The sequence below is a fragment of the Protopterus annectens genome, chromosome 2.part1 (genome assembly GCF_019279795.1).
Source record: "Protopterus annectens isolate FY-2018-M chromosome 2.part1, PAN1.0, whole genome shotgun sequence".
Classification (NCBI taxonomy): Eukaryota; Metazoa; Chordata; order Ceratodontiformes; family Protopteridae; genus Protopterus; species Protopterus annectens.
Genome location: NC_056729.1, coordinates 1,382,147,482 through 1,382,171,383, shown reverse-complemented (window position 1 = coordinate 1,382,171,383; position 23,902 = coordinate 1,382,147,482). Strand labels below are relative to the sequence as shown.

The following is a 23,902-nucleotide window of genomic DNA, read 5'->3' as shown; positions in this document are numbered from 1 at the left end:
AGTAGGGGGCCCAGCACTGACCCCTGTGGCACCCCACTAGTAACAGGACTGCTAGTTGATGTGGAGTTGCCCACTTTGATAGTGATGTCTGGTTTGTGAGCCAGTTGGCAACCCATCTTACAGTGAAGATTTTTACAATTCAGTTTGCTAAGTTTATCAGTAATGCCTAAATGTGGGATTGTGTCAAGTCGTTGCCAGTTTGAGGTTTGCTGTGTGTATAGATTTGCCCTTGTCAATGGCCCTTGTCACATTTTCAAAGAAGTCCACCAGATTTAACAGGTAGGATCTGCCGTTCAGGAAGCCGAATTGAATAGGATCCAGACGTTGAAAATCACCTATGTCTTTATTTACGAAGTCTATAATGATACGTTCCATCGCTCTACAGATGAGGCTGGTCAGGCTTATGGGTCTGTATTCCCTGGGTCTGTTGCTAGGCTACCTTTGTGGAGGGGAATAACTGTTGATCTGAAGTAGTTACTTCATTTGCTCTGCAACCTGTGGGTATCGGATCCGATCTCTGATCCGAGCCGGCAGCTTTCCAAGCTACAAGATCCGAGCTCCTAGCTTCACCCCCCTACCCATAATCCCCTGCTATGTGCTACATTACCTCAGATCGTTTTTTGCCGCGGCTGAAGCAGCTACTTTTGAAGAGCTCCTTGGCTTTTGGTGAGATTGAACCTTTTTCTTTTACTGTCAAAAAAAAAAAAATCTTTTTTCTAGTTGTGAGTGTGTGTAGTTCCTGGGTTAGTTATCTATAGTGTAGTTTAGTTAGATATATTTGTTTTCCCTTTCTAACTAGTTTCTAGTAGTTCCCGCCTTTCACCCTCCCCCCTCTTAGTGTTTGGGTGTGTTCTTGGTGTGAGTGGTGTTATGGCTGAAGGGCCTAAGGCGGTGTTCTCGAAATGTACTGAGTGTGGCCATAAGCTTTCGCCGGCGGATGGCCACACTCAGTGCGTTTTATGCTTGGGGGCGGCCCACTTGTCATCGGCCTGCACAATCTGCGCGGCCTTTAATCCCCGAGCTATCGGGGACAGGAAGAACAAGCTTATCCTGGCAGGCTTGTTGCCTCAGGAATCGGCTTCTTCTTCCTCCCCCTCTCAGGCACAGGCTGTCTCTGCAGCCCTCGTGCCTTCTGTGCCCCCGACTCAACCTGGGACCCAACCTCCCTCTTTGGTTGTGAGTTCGAGGGATTCAGGTACCTCCACTACGGTGGAGAAAAGGCATAAAGACAAGGGACACAAGTCCCACAAAAGGCGGGCTGAGACTCAACCCTCAGCCCTGCCGTCTAAACTGGCTAGGTCTCCCTCGAGGGTCTCCGGATCCTCCCCCCTCTCGGCTCAGTTCGCCTCGTTTTTCTCCAGAGCTGGAGGAGGAGGATCGGTCTCCCTCGAGGTCGTCGAGGCAGCCCTCCCGGCCCGCCTCGACGACTTCTTCAAGATCAACCAGAAGCCTCACTGAAGCAGATATGGATCGGATGATGCACTGATTCATCCAGACCCAGATGCAGATGGGTGTGCTCTTGCCCACCACCCTCTCTGGGGGGGAGCGCGGCCCCCATGTTTGCTCCGATTACTCCTTCTCCGACCCGTTTTCGGGTCTAGGAGTTATCGGATCCAGGACCCTATGGAACCGGGGATTCATCGGCGTCGATAGCTCCAGTCGCTTCGACGCCAACTGTGCCTTCGAGTCTGTCTGATCCGAGCTCTCGGGGCCGAGGGCTGAGCATCGGATCCGGGGGGTGGGTTCGGAGCACACCTCTCTCTCGGCTCTGGCTGCATCGGCTCCGACCCTGATCCCTACCTCGGAGCTGAGGAGATTGCTCTCAGAGCCTGGCGAGAGTAGCTCTCCTTCGGCTTTTGAGGTTGTGGAGAGGGTACTGTCGAGGACCTCCAGGTCCCCAGTTCGGGTGTCGGGTCCTCCCGTACCCCCGCTGCATGTGGGTCTATCCTCCATCATCCGGCCATCGGGACAGCCTGCTCAAGCCCTCCAGTTGGTTCCCTTGGAGGAACAGGAACCCCGTTGACGAGCCCTCTTCGGACAGTCCCACTGAGGAGGTCCCTCGTAAACGTCGGTGCAAGAGGAGGCACCTGGACTCCCCCGAGTCCGTTACAACCGACACGGATTTAGATGAAGGGGAAGGTTCCCCAAGGTCACCCCCGAGGATGTCTCCTTCGGAGCCATCATGGAAATGTTGCGTATTAGAGGGGGGTGGTCTGCCCAAAAACCTTCCGCGGATGAATCCATGTTCCTGGATGCGTTTGAGGCCAGGCCCTTCTACCTCCTGGGTGTCCCCTCCGGCTGACCCCCTGGTAGACCTCATTACTAAAAGGGCGTGGAAGGAGCCCGACACCGTGGAGCCTATCCCGAAGCAACCCGACAAGATCCTTAGCCCCCCCAGTGGATAGACGGTCTTGGGCCAAGGGAACCCCCGTGGATGCCATGTTGGTGGCGGCTGCCACCAAGAGAGAACTCGCGCAGGAGAGTTCTTCGGTTCACCCGCCAGATAAGGAATCTCTGGCACTGGACTGCATTGGGAAGCGGATGTTTAGTTCAGCGACCTTTTCTGTAAGGGCGCTGAACTATATGACACATACCATTAGGCTGCAACAAGACTTAATTAAGGAATATGCTGCAGCCCCCCCCCCCGGAGTCCATGTCGGTCGAGGACAAAAAAGTGTTCTCGACTCGTATGGCCACTCTGAAATCCATCTCTAACACGTCCATGCGTCTACTCTCCCATGCCACGGAGGGAGCCGCTAGGGCCAGCGGAGCCGGGTCGCCTTTGCGACGTCACTCCTGGCTCCGTCTTTGCGATTTCGCAGATCCCTTCAAGGCGTCCTTCGCGAATGCACCCTTTGACGGATCTTCGCTCTTCGGCAAGACCGTTCGCGAGACGCTGGTCCAAAGCGAGAAGGATGGGAAGATGCTGTCTGCCATCGGGGTCCGCTTCTCTAATCCCCAACGATCCTTTCCTAGGAATCAGAGGGGACAAAAGAAGCTGTGGTTCCGTAAGTCCCAGCAATCCCATCCAGCTTCGGACCCCTCGTCCTCTAGAGGCAGAGGAGGACAAGGAGGACGCCGGCCCAAAGGCAGAGGGGGGCCCACGTAACTTCGGGTCCAGGGAACTCTTCCCGGATAGACCCGCGCAGCAGCCCTGAAGGCTTACCCGGCTGTCCCTCTCTGGAGGCAGTCGGGGGGGCGGTTGTCGAAGCACCTGTCAAACTGGGAGTCCATTACGACAGATCGATGGGTGCTCCGCATCATATCCAGAGGTTATACCATCCCCTTCATAAACCACCCTCCCTCGACCAGACACCTCCCCAATGTTCCACCCGATCGAAGGGAGGCAGCAGCTTCAGAAGTCCTGGAGTTGCTAGAAAAAAGAGCCATCCAGCCCGTCCCCCCAGACCAGTCCGGATTGGGTTATTACTCCAGGTTCTTTTTAGTGCCAAAAAAGACGGGGGACCTAAGACCCATTCTAGACCTCTCCGCTTTGAACCTGTTCATTCCCAAAGAAAAATTCCGGATGGTCACCCTCCAATCTATTCTCCCCCTTCTGCGGCAGAACGACTGGATGTGCTACCACATCTTGATGGACAGACGATCCAGAAGGTTTCTCCTCTTCCAGCTGGGAACCAGTCATTACCAGTTCAGGGTTCTCTCGTTCGGCCTCACCTCAGCCCCCAGGGTGTTCACCAAGGTCATGGCAGTGGTTGCAGCCCACCTGAGACTTCAGGGCATTCAGGGCTTCCCGTACCTAGACGACTGGCTCCTTACCGCCACCAACAGGCATCAGCTCTGCGTGGCAAGAGATTATGCTCTGACCCTTGCCCAGAGCTTAGGCATCTCTGTAAACCTCCAGAAATCCTCTCTTTGCCCCGTACAGGTCCTGGAGTTCATAGGGGCCAAGTTAGATACCCGCATCTCTCGAGCTATGCTAACTACGGACAAGCTAAACAGCTTGTCGTGTCAGGTGCTAATTCTTCTTCAAAGTCCGGCCCCGGTGGCGGAATTAGTCCTGAGGGCACTAGGATCTATGGCAGCAGCGATCAGCCTCTCCCTTCACGCACGTCTGCGAATGAGGATTCTGCAGTGGACCCTTCAAGTTCAGTGGTCCCTGCTACTCCATCCGTTGAATACTCCGATTCCTCTGAGCAGAGTTTGCAGGCACTCCCTTCTTTGGTGGCTCCACGCCCCATAGCTGAGGGAAGGTAGGCCTTTTGTTGTCCCTCCCCCCCCCAAGCCACGCTGACCACAGACGCTTCTCGCCTCGGGCGGGGGGGGCATTGTTCGGGCAGAACCGTCCAAGGCACATGGATTCCCCTGGAGACCGCTTTGCATATCAATGTCCTAGAGATGAGGGCGGTGCTTGTAGCGTTGCAAGCTCTCCACAACCTTTTACCTCTGGGGACTATTGCAATCCAGACAGACATGTCAGTTGTCTGGTACATAAACAAGCAAGGAGGAACCAGGTCCTACCCACTTTGCCGGGAGGCTGAGAGTGTGGGAATGGGCGATATCCACCAACCGTTTTCTGGTAGCAACGCACATTCCGGGTCGGTCCAACATTTTGGCGGACAAACTGAGCAGAGTGATTCTCACTTCGTACGAGTGGTCTCTCAATCCATCAGTTGCGAAGCAGATCTTCTGCAAATGGGGTTGGCCTTGCCGCGATCTTTTTGCTTCTGCCTTAAACACAAAATGCAGCGAGTACTTCGCAATACTCAAGGGAGAATCCCAGAGACGCTCTAGTCCATGCTTGGCCGCCCGGTCTACTTTATGCTTATCCCCCCCTTCCGCTCATGACGAAGTTCATACAGAAAGCCTGTCGGTTGAGGAGCAGAGTTCTCCTCATAGCCCCATTCTGGCCTCGCCAGATCTGGTTCCCTTACCTGCGGTCTCGCAGTGTATCTCCGCCATGGGTACTGGATCCCATTCCAGACCTGATTTTCGCATCCGGCGGGATACCAACCCCCAAACCTGGTGAACCTCAAGCTTGCGGCTTGGTTGCTCCAGTTCCACTGATGGCTAGGACTCCCGGTATCTCATCTCCTGTTAAGGCCATTCTAGTCGCAGCACATAAGCCGACTACTAGGAAGATTTACTACAGCAAATGGAAACGTTTCTCTGTTTGGGCTAAAGATAGAAGCCTGGATCCATTTACAATTCCTATTCCTACTATTCTAGACTTCCCGTCGCTGATATTTAGACAAGGAGCAAGTGCTTCTACAGTTAAAGTGCAATTGGCAGCCATCTCCTATTTCCATGTGGGAGACAGACTAGGATCTTTGGCTTCTACAAAATTATGTAAAACCTTCTTGCGGGGTGTTTTCCTCTTGAAGCCTCCTGTGAAAGTGGTGGTGCCTCCATGGGATTTGACCTTAGTCTTACAAGCCTTTACAGGCCCACCCTTTGAACCCGCGGCTTCGATTCCATTAAAATTCTTGCCCTGGAAAACAGCCTTTTTGGTGGCCATTACTTCAGCCAAAAGGGTGTCAGAACTTCAAGCTTTATGTATGAAGCATCCTTATCTCATTTTTCACAAGGATAGAGTGTTCCTCAGGACTAATCCGTCGTTCTTACCTAAGGTGGCTTCGGAGTCAAATATCAATCAATCAATAAACTCACCCGTGTTCTTCCCAAATTTTCAGAATAGAGGAGAATACAAATTGCATAAATTGGATGTGCACAGACAACTGCGTTTTTACCTGCACAGGACTAAAGATTTTCGCAAGTCGGACCAGTTGTTCGTGTCATTTGCTAAATCGGCCATGGGTAAGCCCATTTCCAAAGTGACTGTAGCAAATTGGATTTGTCAATGCATAGTCCACGGGTACTTATCTGTGGGCAAACCGGTTCCTACCGGAATTCACACTCACTCTACGAGGGCTGTGGCCACCTCTGCAGCCTTCTGGTCCAGGATCCCCTTGGATGACATATGCTCAGCAGCTACCTGGTCCTCTTCACATACGTTTATTTCTCATTATAAGTTGGATATGGTATGGAGAGGTAGGGCTTCCTTTGGCTCTGCGGTGCTTCGGAATATCCTTCCATAAGGCCGCCCAGGGTTTTTTTCCCTAGGTAGCTGGGAACTCTGTCCCACAGGTTGCAGAGCAAATGAAGTAACTACTTCAGATAAAGAAGTTGTGTACTCACCATAACATTCCATCTGAGTAGGTACTTCATTTGTCTGCAACCGACTCCCCCTGCCATCCCCCGAACCTTTCGGGATTCCTGATCACCAAAGAAATCTTTGTTCTGCTTTAGGACAGTTATCTGGTGTTGCTTCCTCTATCGAAGGTAGGAGTTGTGTAAGAGGCAAAAAATTCGATCTGAGGTAATGTAGCACATAGCAGGGGATTATGGGTAGGGGGAAGGAGCTAGGAGCTCGGATCTTGTAGCTTGGAAAGCTGCCGGCTCGGATCCGAGATCGGATCCGATACCCACAGGTTGCAGACAAATGAAGTACCTACTCAGATGGAACGTTATGGTGAGTACATAACTTCTTTTTGTTCTCCATTCTGCAGGAACAAAGCTGGTCATTAGGCTTTGATTGAAAATGGTACTTAGTGATGATGCTAGTTCCTGTTTTTAGTCTGTTTAGACGACAGCGTGGGATGTTGTCTGATCTCATAGAGACTGTGTTTTTTCCTGGACAAGGCTTTGAAGACCTGCTGTTTAGATATGTAGGGTGGCGGGAGTTTGGGGGAAGGTTTGTTTTAAGTTAGGAGGGGATAAGGGAGTGAAATTTTTGGCAAACCTGACCACTAGCAGGTTTGCTATCTCTGGGGAGAGAGAGTGTGTGATACTATTGGCCACTAGTTCTTCACTCTCTTGGTCCTACCCTTTAGGTTACGCATGTAGCTGTCAAAGGCCTTTATGGTCATCCTTGGCTGTACATGCTAAGTTTCTCTCAAAGGAAACCTTGGAGGATTTGACAAGTTGTCTTATTTGCCTGTTGAGGCAGAGAAGGGTGTTTTTTTATCGAGATGCCCAAAAGAGTACAAAGCTTTATTGTGTAATCCCTGGCTTGAATAAGCTGATGCCTGGTGGTGGCTGAAAGGAGCCAGTCGTCGAGATACGGAAACACCTGGAATCCTTGACGTCTCAGGTGAGCCGTGACCACTGCCATGCATTTGGTGAACACTCTGGGGGCTGTAATGAGACCAAAGGGCAGGGCTCTGAACTGGAAATGACTGGACCCCAGCCGAAAGCGGAGAAATCTCCTGGAGCGTCTGTGAATTTTGATGTGATAGTACGCATCCTGAAGATCTATTGAGCACATCCAGTTGTCCTTCTGTAAGAAGGGCAGAATTGACTGAAGAGTGACCATTCGAATCTTGTCTTCCTCACAGACTTGTTGAGTCTGCTGAGATCCAATATTGGTCTCCAGTCTCCCGCCTTTTGGGGACCAAAAGAACCTTGAGTAGATTCCGGCTCTGAATGGTCTGTTGTAACTGGCTGAATGGCTCTTTTTGCAGTAGTTTTGAGACTTCTAACTCTGCAATTTCCTTAGACCGGTGGTACATCTGGAAGGGAATTTGAGGGGTAGAAAGGACTTTCCTCGAAAGGAATTATGTAACCCTTGGATATAATCGACTGTACCCATCTGTCTTGAGTGAGGGAGTGCCAGGCTTCTGAGTACAGTGATAATCTTCCCCCGACTGCCTCCAAGGAGGGACAGCCGGGCAACATCTCAGGGATGCTGAAAGGGCTTGTCAGAGAGAGGCTCTCTGTTTCCTTGGTTTTTTGGACCCCTCTGCCTCTAGAGCGCGCCTGTTGTTGTTACCCCTCTGCCTCTAGGGGTAAACTGACCACGTGAATCCGGGCGTGACTCCTTGGGATTTATGGAACCACATTTTGCCACCTTTCTGTCCTTTGGGGTAAGGTCTAGAAGAGGTGGAAAAACGGACTCCTACGGCAGAAAGAGTCTTGCCGTCCTGCTCACACCTGGTCAAAGTTTCCTTCACTTGAGGGCCAAACAAAGCTGACCCATCAAAGGGAGAATTTGTGAAGGACGCCTTAAAGGGATCTGCAGTCACATTGCCGCATCCAGGCTTGGCGCCTAAGAGCCACACCTGTACCTGCGGCCCTACTCGCCCATCAGCAGCATATGATATTAGCCGCATGGAGGAGTTTGCAATGGAATTAAGGGTTCCTAGCTGCGGCAATTTTTCCTGAGCCCCTGCAGCTGTAGGATCCTGTACAACATCACCTAGCTCCTTAAGGATATCCCTTTGGAGTCTGGTGAAGTGACATAGGTAATTCAGCGAACGCACAGCAAAGGTCGCTGAGGAAAACATCCGCTACTGCACCTATCCATGGTCCTAGAGTCCTTATTAGGAGGATGGACAGGTACGGAAGGATCTGCAAGTTCCTTCTTGGTGGCAGCAGCCACCACCATGGCATCAGCGGGGACACCCTTAGTGAGGAATTGCTTATCACACGGGGCAGTAATAAATTTTGAAGGCCTCCTAGGGACTGGCTCTACAGAGTCAGGAGCAGCCCATGCCTTTCGGGCAATAACCTGCATAAGGGGGTCGAAAGGCGGAGACACCCAGCAGGTGGAGGGCCGAGATCCAAACGCCTCTTGGTATACTGACTCATCCTCAGAGGGATTATTGGTGGGCCAGTTTCCCCTCTGTCTAAGGAGTTCTAGGATGTCTGAGAAGGAGACATCCTCAGAGGGGGATCTTGGGGATCCCTCTGACTCATCTAAGTCAGTATCTGAAGTGATAGACTCGGGGGAGTCTACATGTTTCCTCTTACAGGTCCTCTTCCTAGGAGGATCTCCCGAAACATCAGGAGAATCCTCGGAAGAGGAGGATATTCCCAATGGGGAAACCTGAGGCGGAGGATCTCTGGGTCCTGTAGCAAGAGAAGTGGCAGAGATGTCAACAGGCACTATAGAGGGAGGAGCTAAGGGAACAGACTGCTGGCTGATACCCGTGGCCAGCACACTCTTCATCACCTCGAATGCTCCCTCCCAGGAAGGTCCGAGAGAACCCGCTCAAGAGCTAGGAACCCAGGGACCACCGAAAGGGAAGTCTCCGAGGCAGATGTCGGAGCAGAGCTCACCAAGGTCGAGGCTCCAAGGGGAAGAGCGGGTTCGGACAAGGGTCCGATGCCACTCACCCCTCGGAGGAGACCATGGAAGCCCGCCACCAAATCCCTCTAAGGAAGGTCTCAAGAGGAGATAAGAGTAGAGGCTGAAGGAACAGAAGGGGTATCTGTCCCTCAGCCGTAGCAGTAACCATTCCAAGACTCCAACCCAAGCTCTGGGGTAGAGTTGAAGGAGGAACTGCAATGGGGTGTGGACCAATAGTCGTCTGTTGAGACAGACTATGCAACATTTGGGCCAGTGCCTGTGACTTAAGTAATCTACTGACCACTCTCTAAATCATGGTCAGAAAGCCTGGATGACCTTGAAGATCGGCTCCGATGGCTCCGCCCGAGAGGAGAGGTGAAGCCGAGCCGAAGTATCGGCTCCAAGGAAGGAGACCTAGACCTCTTCCTCGAAGGAGCCATCGGAACCGATGAAACTATTGAACCTGTCGGAGCCGACAACTTATCGGAGCCGACAGGTAGCTTCGATGCATCGGCTCCAGCCGGAGCCGATACAGCCACAAAAGTAACGGTGTCGGAGCCGATCGGAGCCGACACCGATGCCTGAGCCACATGGTGGTCGGAACCGATCGGAGCCGACACAAGAGGTCGAACCAGAATCGCACCGATAGCCATCGGTGCCAAGGTTTAGTTAATTCCAGAATCGGCTCCAGCCGAGCCGATCTCGACTCTGAATGAGCCGGAGCCGAGGCCGCAGGCTTGGACACAGAAGCCTGGGCCTTGGAAGACTTAGAAGTCTTGGATGGAGCCGACTTAGCCGGAGAGCCCTCCGCTTAAGAAGGCCCCTCAAAATCAGCTTATTTTTCTTTCCTGCAGGACTCTCTGGCTGAAAGAATGACATATAGCACAGGAGTCCTGCAGGTGAAGAGGCCCCAGACAGTACAGGCAAGAAGTGTGACCGTCTGTCAGAGACATTTTCTGACAGCACGAGTCACACTTCTTAAAGCCTGAGACCCTTTCTTTAGACATGGTGTAAAAACACAGACACACACACCAGTCAAAGAAATTAAATTAAATATACCAAAAGGTATAACTAGTAAACACACACACACACCCTAACAGGGGGGGGGATGGGATGGGTGAAAGTCTGACTAAAAAAGTAAGAAGAGACAGAGAATTTTCTGTCAGAAAAGGTTTAAAACTGATATAAAACTAACAATTAAGGGTTTTTTTGTTAAAAGGGGCTAAAATAGCAAAATAGCAAATCACTTACCAGGAGCTGGTAAAAGGAGGACCTCATCAGCGAAGCGGCAAACGAGATCTGGGTACTTACCGCCTTGCATCATGGGATATGGGGCTGCCTCGAGCTGGTAAAAGTGACTCTCGAGCTTAGCAAGTGCCGAGTCGGAGCCGAGGTTCGGCTCCGAACCCATCAAGCAAGAATGAAGGCGAGATTGACAACTTAACATGGAACGTTATGGTAGGTACATAACTTCTTATTTTCCATTGTTGGGGCCTTGCCTTTGTTTTCTTGGACAGCAACTTTTTGGATTTATTGTAAAGTTTGTTGATGATGAATATCCACAGTGGCAGCTTGTTTGTATTTGGGACTCTGGCTTTGATTCTTTCAGGTACGGCGGTGTTTATGCACTTAAGCAAGTGATTGTACAGGATTTTACCAATTCCATCTTGGGATGGGGCTTGGAATGCATTTATTTATTTATGTAACATTTGTTAACCAAGAAAGTTTGACTTGGAACTAAGCCAATTTTCAGCGGAGGCCCAGGGAGAAACAGTCTTAGATGCATGTCTTTGTAATGTGGGAGGAAACTGGAGCACCCAGAGGAAACCCACACGAACACAGGGAGGACATGCAAACTCCACACAGAAGGCACCCCAGCCGAGAATCGAACTGGAGAACCTCTTGCTGTGAGGTGACAATGCTATCGCTGCACCACTGTGCCGTCCATATTTATACCTTCACTTAGAAGGGTGTAGTTTGGCTTGAAGTTTTTTAGTCTGATTTCACCCTTTGTGAGTTCTGGTTTTAGTGCCAGGTCAAAGGTGACTGATTTGTGGTCAGTTTTAACTAATAAGGGTCTGACAGTTGCAGCAGTGTATCTGGTGAGGACCAGATCGAGAATGTTTGTTCTCTCTGGGGTATGGACAGTTTGTTCCAAGGCATTTGAATTAACAAAATCAAGGAACATTTGCTGTAGTGAATTAGGGCTAGCATAGGTTTCCCATTTGATGGTGGGATAATCGAAATCCCTTATAAGCAGTGTGTTTGGTAAAATTTGGGTCGTCTTCAGTTTGATCAAGTAGGCTTCATGGATGGGGATCTGTAACTGGCTACGACTTGAATGGGGGTCTTACCCACTGTAACCTGAACCTGCACTAACAGGAGGTGAATTTATCTTTTAATATAGATTGAAATACTGCCTACTTCAGTTTTCACACATTCATTTTGTGGTCTAAATGCGTGGAAGGCATTGTAGCCTTGCAGGGCCGGGGGTATTCTCTGAGGCCTTGAACCCAGTTTTTCTCACTGCACAAACATCTACATCTTCTAGTGATAGAAGTGCTTCCAGGGAGTGCAGTTTTTGGTTTAAGCTCCTAGCATTTAGCAGCATGACCCTTATTTTCTTCTGATTGGTTAATTTCATGTCGGTAATGTTTTTTTCACGACCTTGCCTAAAAAGGCATTATGGGAGGCGCAAGAGCCTTTGCCAACAATGGAAAGCCATAGTTGTGCCAAGTGAAAGCAGTCTCTGCCAAAGCAGCGGGGTTTGTCGCCCATGGCTTTCCAGGCTGACAGGAACTAGATCCCCTTTGAATGACACCAAAAACTGAGCTAATTATTGAAACCAGTCATTTTTTATTTATACTGTAGCATTATTCTAGGTGAGGGTAGTGCAGTATGCTGCTCGAGGCTAGTGACATACCTGCCTGGGGCACATACTCAGAGCTCAACCATGTCTCTTCATATAGTCCAGTGAGGTACATTTCGGGTCACTGGCACCAACATCAACTATGACAATGTCATGACAGTACTTGTTGCTGAGAGACCCAAATGCATGTGTGATCTGAAGAATCCTGACACTGGGCAGGCAGCTGACCGTGACTTTCTCCTTGTCCAACCTGGTGAGTGGAACATCCATATGTCTCTGAGTCTCTGATTCTCCAGTGACAAGAAAAATTGGTTTTTGAGTGTTATTTTACTGGCTTGGTGGGTGAGACACTGGTGTTGCTGTGTCATGGGTGCTGTGGGGACTGTTAGTTGTAGCAGTGTTATGTTTTGGAGGCCTCTGGTTTTTCAGTAAGATTTTTGAGAGAACCTCCACATACGTGGATTTACGTCTTTGATACATACTGTGTATGCGTAGTGGTACTATGAGCATATGTAGTGGTGGGTGGATTGACAACCTTCTCCGTGTTACTGTTTTGAGTGAGAGAGAGCATGGATTCTAGATTCGTGGTGTAGATGCATCTCTTTCACTCTGTACTAGAGTGTGTCATTAGTAGAGGATTGTCTGTGTACATGAGGCAGTTGCTGCACTGCCTCAAGAGACCCAAGTCAACAAGGTTGGCAGGAGAAACAAGGGTAGTCCAACTGTTCGTAATGCTAGGTTGAAGACTGTTGTCACTAGGGATGGCTATTCAGAATCGATCACAGAGGAGTTCAATGTATGGATATTTTTGCCTGGGTTGTAGGGAAAATGTGTTGAATTTAACTGTCTGGCTTTGTGCGCAACTGTGTGATGCAGAAACTTGTTCAAATGCAGGGGCTAAATACCAGAAGCTAAAACTTGAAAAAAACTTTTAAAGGATTCAAAAGGACCAATGAAAATGCTTACTCCTAGCCCTAGACTTGGGCCTCCCTTTACCAGACATGTCCCAATCAGCGCAATTCTCTCAAAAAAAAGTGCAGATAGGCCCCTTCCAATTGAAGATGGCCTGGAAAATGTGTTCACAACAAACCGACCACTACAAACAGTTCCAGAAGCGGCAAGCCTGTATCTGGACTATGCTACAGCCATAGCTACCCTAGTTTCAGTGGGAAATACTAGACTCTGGCAAATGCTGGACTCAAGGCTTCATAGAGCCGGTTTCTACTCCTGAAGTTTTTGTGGTTGCCAAAAAAAAAAAAAAAAAGCAGTTATGGAGACCAGTATTAGCCCTATACTTTCTGAATACTTTTGTCAAGGTCCCCACGTTCAAGATACTCACCCTGCAGACAGTGCTTCCTGTTCTGCAGGACCACTGCTTCATGGTGGCCCTGTGCTTGAAGGATGCATATCATTATATTCCCATCGCTCATCACTTCAGCAGATTTGTTATGTCTAGTTTTGTTATGTCTAGTTCACACAGTCAGTTTTTTGCATTATCCTTTGGACTATCCACTGCACCTCAAGTGTTTACCAAATGCCTTGCTCCATTAGTGATTCACTGTCGGACTCTTGGCATTCACATTTTTCCTTACTTGGACAACTTGCTGGTATATCAAGAGTCTGTATCCAGTTGTTTGGAATCATTACAGAAGGTCTCGACCTTACTGTCCCAGCTAGGGTTCAAGTTGAACATTCAGAAGTCATTCCTAATACCTTCGCAGAGACTCTCATTTCTGGGGTGCTTAATTGACACCGACAAAAGCATGGCCTTTCTTCCAGAAGACAAGGCCCTGTTGTGCAAGTCACTTCAGGAATTCACTAGGAGGAATGTCACATTGTGAAGAGATTTCCTAAAATTTGTAGGGCTGATGGCATCCTTGATTCTCATCATACCACTTGCCCATTTTCACATGTGGGAAATTCAGTGGTATGCTTGAAATTGTTGGACCAGCACCTTCATTTCCCGGAATCTCAGTTGCCGATGCTGACCTTCATCAGATGAGAATCCCACAGTCGTGGATAGCACAGTTCAGTACCAATCCAAGACTCACCTTCTTCCCACCTGTTCCAGCACAGTCAGTCCAGACAGGTTCATCTGACTTTGCTTGTGAGCTTTGTCAATGTGAGTACACGTGCCAGCCACCTGAAGGCCCAAGGATATATGGAAGCACATCAGTATCAAAGAAATCCTGGCAGTTATCCATGCCTTAAAAGTCCTTCACCACTTTTAGATTCTGGGTCCTCCTCTTGTGGTTATGGACAGCATCATAGTGATGTGGTACCTCAGCAGATACACACTAGTTCACTTATTCTGAGTCAGTCTATTTAATGAGGCACACACTTTGCAGCAAGTGTTGCATTATATACATAGGCATGTCTGGCTTAGTTTGTATGTCATTCTGCCATGATTTATGCTCAATGGGAGAGCCAAAACATGGGCAAGTTATGTCTCAGTAGGCAACACTGAAGCTGTATTAAGATTTGTAGTTTTAAATTCAGCAGCCCTCTGCGCTGGTTAACTATCTATGCCAGTTGCCAATGATTGCCTAGAAGCTGACTTTACAGCATTTTGTGAATCTTTAGGCATCATACATCCTGTCAGAGCAAATTGTTGTGGCAGATGGACTAAGCAGATCCTGGGCAGACCCGAACAATTTGCAGCTCAGTATCTAGTCCAGATGTGGGAATACCTCAAGTAGAACTTTTTGCCTCTTTTAAAAACTGGCATCCTTGTAGCCATACTTGGAGGACAGGCACATTCTTGTTGCCTTTGACAGGAATGTTCATGTATGTGTTTCCACCCTTTCCATTAATTCAAAAGATACTTCTGAAGATTCAGAAAGAAATGCAAAAGATTATTGTGGTGACCTTCTACTGGCCCAGACAATCTTGGTTTTCCCTTCTAATGGTACTGTCCAAGTGCCGTCACCACAGACATCCTCACAGTCTGGACTTTCTTGCTCAGTCTCTGGGTCATCTGGTGCTCTGCTGCACCCCTGTTAGGAGCAACTTCAGCTGACATCCTGGATGATTCAGCCTTGACTTCTTCTTTCGGCTTTTCCCGGTTAGGAGTCGCCACAGCGGATCATCTGTCCGCTCATGATTGGCAGTGGAGTTTTACGGTGTTGAGTTGCCAGCCCAGCGCCCAACCTTCCACAGAAGGCACATACATGCACACACTCACACCTAGGGCCAATTTAGAGTGTCCAATCCACCTACTGCATGTCTTTAGGATGTGAGAGGAAACTGGAGCACCCGGAGGAAACCCACGTGAACACAGGGAGGACATGCAGACTCCGCACAGAAGGCACCCCATCTGAGAATCGAACTGGAGAACCTCTTGCTGTGAGGCGGTAATGCTAACCACTGCACCACCATGGCCGCCCGTGATTCGGCCTTTACTATGTTTGTTTGTTTCATGAGTGTGTGCAGCAGGTGTTGGAGGCCAGAAAACATGCTACTAGAAAATCTTGTTTACAAATGAATGAGGTTTTCTAAGTGGTGCCTAAACAGGAATAGAGGGTCCCTTGAAGTTGACATCCTTCTGGTCTTGAAATATTTGTGTGAACTGTTTCATAATGGCTTATCACGTGTCCATTGAAGTGCATTTAGTGACCATTTCTGCTTGTCTGCCAGTGGATCCCCTCTTTCTTCTTCTCTCTTGGTAAAACATTTGACGAAAGGAGTATTGCATGTGAGACCGCATTGCAAGCGAATTCCTCCTTTGTGAATATCTACAATACCCTGGAAAAATTCACTTTACCACCCTTAAAAACTGCAGCTTGAGCTGATCGGAAGCTTTTAATATGGAAAACTGTTTTGTCTGCTGATCTGATATCTGCAGTGCAAGTCTCTGAACTGCAAGCCATCATGACAGGACAACCATACCCTGTTTTTAGAGGGATAGGATTGTGCTGTGCACTAACCCCTATTTCATGTTGAAAGTGTTGTCAGAATTCTCTCTATTAACCTGCCCGTGTTCTACCCAGAACATACGAGTAAGAGGGAAGAGGATACTTCATACCTTGGATGTGCACTGGCAGCTCAGGTGCTACCTTACAGAACTAAACCCTTTAGGAAGGCTGAAAGGCTTTTTTTTTTTTTTTCCTTCTTCATACACAGGGGTGCAGACATCTTGTGTTGGTTATCCTGTGGTGGTGTATTTTTTTTTTTTTTTTGCCCTCCGTGGCAAGGCAAATCCAGATAAGGAAAAGGCACATTCCACCAGGGCCTTTTTTTTTCTTCAGTGGCATATTACAGGCAGCAACTTGGTCCTCTGTAGGTACCTTTATACAAAGCATGACAAGCTTGGGATACCTTTTCTAGATCCAGAGCAGGCCCCACCAAGACCATTCTCTAGGGCTCTTGGACTGATATCCTTTCTCCTCCCAGGTTGATTAAGCTTTGGGAATTTACTCAAATGCTAGTAAGGCAGTGTGTTTGTTGAGCATAGTACAGTTGCATAACTTTCACTCAAGTTCCATTTAACTGTAACAGTAGATATTCATAGAACATACGTCCTTAATGGCGGTACCCACATACCCACTCCCCTTTTTTGAATATACATGGTTTGGTGTTTGGGTTACAACTGAGTGCTGCTTCACGCCTTTATTTCTTTGTGTGTGAGCGAGTGTTTTTTCTGTTGGAACAGCAGGTGTTCACAAAGGTTGTGTTTCCATCTTCTCTTCATACTGGACACTGGTATACTAAAAGGACCCTGTTTGTAAATATGTTAGGCAGTCCCTGTACTGTCAGGTGATTGGTCTATCACACCCACAGACAGGCAGTGGGAGGCACTCTTTGCTTAAATAGTCTGGCAATGAAAGAGTCACAGGGCACTAATACCCGCATGCCAGTAACCCAGTGTGTTCTAAGAATGTCTCCTGTTAAAGGTAAGTAGGACTTGCACACCTGTACTTTTTCCTTGTCTGTATTGTTTATAGTTTTTTTTCCATCTTAAATGTTTAAGAAAATGATAAAAGTAAACAAGGCAATATTATTAGCAACCACTGATGCATAAGAATGAATATGAAAGGGTTTGAGTCTCACAAGGGATAATTGGCTAGGCTTAAAATGGCTCGCAAGGGCAGTTAGCTTAGCACTAATCTATGAACATATGTGCTACTAGACTACCGCTGTGGACATGGTAGCAGAATTCTTCGGTTGGTGGATTTTGGCTGTTGCACACTAGTTCACTTATTCTGAATCAGTCCATTTAGAGGTGCACACTTTGCAACAAGTATAGCAGTATATACACTGACAAAAACTATGCCAGATATACTGTTCTGCCATCTTTTAAACTCATTGGAAGAGCCAAAAAATATGGGCAAGCTATGTCTCAATAGGAAGCGCTGAAGCTGTATTAGGAGTTGTAGTTTAAATTTGGCAACAACATAATGGTTTACGATTTGCTGAATAAAACATTGTGTCTGGCTATATCTGTTCTGCATTGTTGTGTATTTGTGTCTGCTGCATAGCTAGTAACGAGCACTGGACACAACTGTGCATTTTTTCCAAAGCCGTTACCCATAATGTCTTCTCATTAAGACAATATAAGTGACATTGCTTTGGTTTCCCTCCTACACAGACTGTAATTTAATAAATTGTCATGTTTGTACTTTATTTAGAATGTATTGCATTCTGGCATCCATCTCATCCTACAAAGCAGTGGGTGGGTAGGCATAATGGTTAAGATGTTTATCCCACGGTCACAGAGTTCAGAGTTTGATCCTCACATTTGAGGGGAAATTGGCTGTGCTTAAAGCGGCCCACAAGGCTAGTCTAGTACTTGTCTATAAACCTAAAAGTTCAAGACACTGATAAGTTCAGTTCATCAACTGTGCATAGATAAACAGGCATAACTCACATAAGGAAAACAAAAATGAATTAGAAATGTTACTTCCTTTCAGAATCCCTGAGTAGCACACTTGTCTGTTTATGGTCTGTCTCTTGTTTTGTGTCACATGAGTCATAGTATTGTTATAAAGAAAAGAAACGAGCTCACCATGTCTGTGGCAGTCATTTTCAGTACTGCATAAATTATCTAGTTAATCAAGGGCTAATATGATAATACAAAAAAGTATATAGTAGTACTTTAAGTTAAAGGTCATATTTTAGAATATAATCATTATGGTGTCCTGTCTGAAATGCCAACCAAAGACAGACATACTCAGATGCTTATTAATTTGTTGTCGTAAATGAGTCTGTCTGCTGTGCCACTAAAAAAGTGACGGGTCTGGGCCTTATTAATTCTAAAGCTACTTGTCTTTAATTTTGGCTTTTCTATCAGTACGTAGAACTGATATTTGCAATTGCAAGACAGGGTGATGAACAGCTGCTGCTAGCTAAGCTACTAATAATAATTCCCAAAGGAAACAACAACTGAAAACAGAAAGATGGACCAGGATCCACCAACAGAAGCTCGTACACGAAGGAATAGTAAATATCTTTTACTTTGACCTTTTTGGTGGATTAAAAGATATTTACTATTCCTTCGTGTACGAGCTAGCTAAGCTACTGTTAATATTCAATTCAAATAATGTTGAGGCACAGTGCTGGTCACATTGTTGGAGTCTGTTTTAGTCAGTGCAAGAAACAAGGTGATCACAAATGGCAGTTCTTATTTCATTTGTAAGAAAGCTGCTGTACAGTCACCAAAAATGAGTTGGTACCTGCCCATTCAACTCTGTTACCCACTCAGTCTCTCAAAAGGCAAAATGACAACTCTGTTTCTTAATTACTCAGATGCACATAAGCGATATGTTCATGGTTATTTGCACTTAAATGCCCCCCTCCCCCCATGTTCACCTAGTACCTTAAAAGCAAATTGCTGCCTAGTAGGAAATAGAAGGCACAGCATGGGGTTGAAAGTTTAGTTCAAATGGTGTTTTGGGAATGGGAAGTAGAAGGTTGCTCTGTCCTCCCTTGCTGTTTTGAAAATGGGAGAAAGAATGTTATGCCCTCCTCTGTGTTGCAATGGATTAACCAGTACACCCTGAGCAGCGTTTGTTGATTATTTTTCCCCTTTAGTGTTGCAGTTACTGCTCCAGGGGATCACATTTGATAGGTAGCTTACCTAGTCTTGGATCTTCATTCATGAGAAGGTGTTCAGAATTTTGGGCCAAGAGTTTGGAGACAGTTTGGGGGGGGAAGGGGTGCTGAGTCTAGCCCTTTTTATTATCCTTTAATTTTCATTTGCTTCATAGCTTACTGTACTTCATTTATTTGTTGACCATTGTATTGCAGTATTGCACTGTGATTTGAGGTTGTTGCTGCTTAACCTCAGAATAAACTGTCTTCATTTCTCTGAGGTGAGCGGTGTTGTCTAGATGTCCCCCCCCCCCCTTCCTACCTTGAGTGTCTTGCCCATTTCTGTGTCTTTTCTGTAATGTAGTCCATAATATGTTATTACTAGTAGTTGTATGCAAGAATGATTAATGTCTACTTATATATTGAAGACTGCTATTTTAACAGCTGATTTTAGCATTTTAGTCAGATTGTCATAACGTTATCTAGAATCTGATGCTTGAATTAATATTAGCAAACTAATTTACTCTTCTTGTTACTCTTTTTTTCAGTGCAAACTTATCGTCTGTCAAATGAGCAACACTCGCTGTGAAGCCTTGAACTGGTTGTTGTTTCCTTTGCTTGTTGCTTTGATTGCGGTAGTTTCTGGATTAACAAAATTAAGTGAGACTGTTCTACTTTTTGTCTTAACTGCAATTGTTGCAGTGGCTCATATTCATTATGGAGTATCAGTGGTAAGTAGACCAAACTCTGATTTCTGAGAAAGTAAAATTAGTTCCTCAAAAAGACTGAATAGATTTCTTTAAAAAATACCAAAGGTAGATGAATATGCAGCTTATTGTATATCTTTAACATTTTATTCCATTCCCACAAGGAGAACAAGGGTCCTCATGACGTGCAGTCTGAAGGAGAGGAGCTATTGGAGAAGTATCCCAGAAAACTTCATTTGTGTAAAAAGAGGCATTTTCTCACTGCAAATTCAGAAAAGGAAATTCCTCTAGACAGTAGGGGGTGTTAAGATGCTGAAAGTGAACAGTGGTAAAAATAATAGAAGAATATTTTTATATGCAGAGTGGGTAGTAGACACTCTGTTATCTTGAGGACCCTCCCACCCTCTCTTTGATCTTAGCCTGCCGTGTCCTGGGCTTGCCTGCAGTTAGACATGCTTAGCTTCATGTTAATTTATGTACCACTTCCTTATTTTAGATCTCATTGTAATGTACTTTGCTAGAACGTCCTCGTTTACAGGAATTTATAAGTTTTACTTTTTTCTCATAAGGTCTTTGACCTTGAACCATGCTTGAGAGTTGTCTTTATTGTCATCGTGAGCAGACCACAATAGGAAACTTGTAAAAGGTGCAAGAGCTTCAGCTGAGTGACTGTTAAGGAGGCATTTTGAAATACTTCTGGTCTGCAAACTTAGTGGTATAGTGTGTGCAGTGCAGGAAATTATGGCAGTAATTAATTTTATTCCATGCAGGAGCTACAGGTAAAGAAGCCAGGAGGCAAAGCAGCAGCTTACTTCTGAGTCAGCCACTTTATCAGCAGCTTCTGAGATGTAAATGGAGTTGAGCTTCTCCTGTAGTGGGAGGTTGAGCTGTCATTCCATCTGCTGATGGCTGTAAGCAGGGCTGTAGCGATGCCATCCTAGTGCCTGCATCTGAGAGGAAGGTCACTGAGACAGACACTGCTGTTCCAGAATTTGAGTTCATGATTTGCTGTCCATATCCTTGGAGAAGGCCACTGAGCTCCCTGGGAATCTGGGAGAAGGCAAAGTAACCCCAGTTTGTGGAAAAGATCAAGGGTAACAGATTACAATGGTTTGGACACGTGCAAGAAAGTAGAAGACAATATAGTAAAGCAGATTTAGAAGAGATGGGAAGATGCAAGAGAAGATGAGGACATAACCCAAGAAATGTGTGGATTACTTGAACGAAGACCTGTGTCAGTCTGGTATTACTGTCAGAGTTGTCAAGAGAGTGGCTCTCTGGTCTATAGAGAAGTGGCAGCAGTTGACACAACTCCTTGATCTCTTGTAAAATAGAGAAAAGGTGGGGGACTTGATAATGACTGAGCTTCAAGGAATGTCTCAGAGCTTGATCTCTGGTCTAAGAAGTCTATTCTCTTTTGTTTATGCTGAGGCTAAGCTGACTAGCTTACAGGTAAATGTTGAAATGGTCCCTCCAGGCCATAATTTGATACTGTACCATTAGATTTCCATAGCTTATTCAGTGCCAGTTAAGAGGAAATTTAATGGGTGAAGAGTACCCAGGGCAACAGTTTCATCAAATGCATGATCTCTTGCCCCTTGTCAAACAGATTTGTATGCATTTCCTCTTTGTCTAGTGTTCTTTTCACTGTACCTGAGCACTGTGTCTGGAGCTAAGGTTTTCCCAGCACCTACTACATGAGAAAACTACAGGGTGGTCTCTTAGGGGTACTTATACTTAGAGATTCCCCTCCAAGTCCTCTTCTGTGAGAGATCTGAGGGGGACCTAGGTCCTGATCTCCAAGATGGATGGGGTAACAACTGCCCATCTACAAATCCTGTCTTGATAACCCTTAATTTGGGAGCATGCTGTGACTTGAGGTGCTCTGTAGATTGCCCAGTGATTCCCTTACCTTCTTCCAAATGGGGATGGAAACATCGTCTGGAGTAAAAGGAAGGAGCAGCCATGCATAGTGTGTCCAGAGCCACTCCTGAAAGATGCCTTATTTGCATCCTGGAAGCACCTGCAGTCTACAATTTGACTGCATGTAGGCAGAAGTATTTTATAGGTCCCTTGCAGAGTTGTCCATCTTGCTTTGTAAACTTCCCTTGGTCAATGCCTGCATTATTCCCTTGACTAGCATTTGGGCTCAACTGCTTCAATATTTGACTGTCACCTATGAATGAATTTAAATATCTGGTCAGGTTTGGCAAAATAGTGCTTTTCAGTCCTTCATTGTGCCTCAAACTTTGATCAAGCTAATCACTATGCAGATTCTGGGGTCAAGGAGTCTGCAGAGAATATGCTGATATGGATCTATCATTCAGAGTTCTTTGTGCCTTGCTGTATCTTTGACTACAGTTATGCATTGACTATAGCTATGTAGGTTGGTGGGGCAGAGGCTTGATTCCTTTCATTAAGAGCCTTATTTAATCTTGGATGCCACCTTTAGAGAGAGAGTGTGTTTGTGTGTGTTGCTTAAAAATAGAGTAGAGGTACTGTCTGCCATGCAGGGTATATGCAGTACCCACATCCCTTCCTTCCTTCCCCACTTAGCTTCCCATGCTTCCAGGAGTATGATGTCTTCATTTGGACAGAGGAAGTCATCTTAGCATCAGGCAGTTTAGTCTTCTTTTTTGTTTATGGCAAAGTCACTTAAGATTCTCTGGGTTTATAGATTTTGCTGATCTGGACAGCTGTTTTGGACATGATTGAAAATAAAGTCTTAGAGTTAAGTCATTAAGGCTTCACTCTGACAAGCCAAGCATTTTCTGATAAATTGATCCAGTCTTAGTCTTTCTGGCTCAAAGGTGCTGTTGTACCTTCGCTGGTCTCATATCTCGAAAACAGAGTCTGTTTTTTGCCTGTCCCTACTTTTGAAGGTGTGTGATTTGGTGGTGGTGGGGCAGTTGGACCTTGGTGACTTCAGCAGGTATCCTGTATGCAAGTTTCTGGATAGTAATTTGCATTTCTTGCCTGAGTGACCCATCACAAGCCACAGGCATGCATCATCTTGTGCACAAATATAAGGACAGGCATCCTACACCTGACACTCCCTCATTGACCCCCACCCCAAGCATCCCTTAGAAGATGCTTTGATATTAGTGATGTGCCCTACTCCTTTCTCCTAGAAAAACAGTCAGTCTTTCAGCATGTTTTCCTTTACCTGGTTGTTGCTACTTGACAGGGCCTGTAAAATTTTTCTTGTGCTTCTGCCATTTTTGTTGGATACCATGCCCTTAAGTAAGGGGACAGCTTTGTTTTCCTCCAGAGTTGTAACAAATCTTAAATTAAACTATTTTCTAATTTTTTCTTATTTTTCAGCTCATATATTTTAATTTTGGGGGGGCAGCTGCTATTAACTTACATCCCCAACATCCTAGATAGCAGTTTCTCTCCATGAGACCACCACATGTTGGAGGGGAGTACCCAAATGGGTCCTTTCAGCTTATAAGTCTGAGCTCTTCTAAGTAGGTTATGAACATCCTAGCAATGTCATTGTGAAAGGAGATGATGTGGCTATTATGATGGGGCCAGATGAGTTTTGCTTTATGCCCTACCTATTTCTTACCATGCCATGCAGTGGAAGTTCAGTGGTGCTATAAGTGAGCTAATTTGACCTTCATTTGTCCATCCAGCTAAGCTGTCTGTTGCTGTGTCCCCTGTATTACCACAGGTACCCCTGACATTGATGTATGTCCACCATCCCTTCACCTTCCATATGAAAGGGTTGAACAGATATTGCCCCCTCATTCCTCTCCACTATCCACAATTATTGGTTCCTCTGTCTGACACTCCTCTATTTTAACCTCAGAGCTGACGTAAATTATTTTGTTGAATTGTCTTTGTTTTATTTCAGAAATGTATGTTATCATCAACCTCATTTTTTACCCATTTTCTACATAGGGTTGGGATGTTGCATCAACTGTTGCCACCTTCCTCAATTCAGTGCCATTTTCCTATCTTCCAAAATCATGCCTTACTGTCACAGGTCTTCTCTCATGCAATACAGCCATCTCTTTGCTGGATACCCCCATTTTCTCTTGCCTTCTTCTTGTCTCTCCTAAATCTTCACCAGATTGTCTTCTGATTTCCTGCATATGCCCAAACCACCATAATCTCTTCTGTATGACTTTTGTGCAGTTGCAGCTACTTTGGCTTTTGCTCTGATGTCATCACTTCTTCGTCTCTCCCACAGTCTGCATTCTT

General features: G+C 46.4%; 1 protein-coding gene across 1 annotated transcript in view; it reads left to right on the top strand.

The window, feature by feature from the left end:
* SELENOI (selenoprotein I) overlaps positions 1-23,902 on the top strand; it is a 1,061,441-nt gene that overhangs the window by 826,884 nt on the left and 210,655 nt on the right. Inside the window, exon 9 of the mRNA XM_044062854.1 lies at positions 19,535-19,717. Coding sequence (XP_043918789.1) covers positions 19,535-19,717 — 183 coding nt within the window. The remainder of the gene's footprint in view (positions 1-19,534; positions 19,718-23,902) is intronic.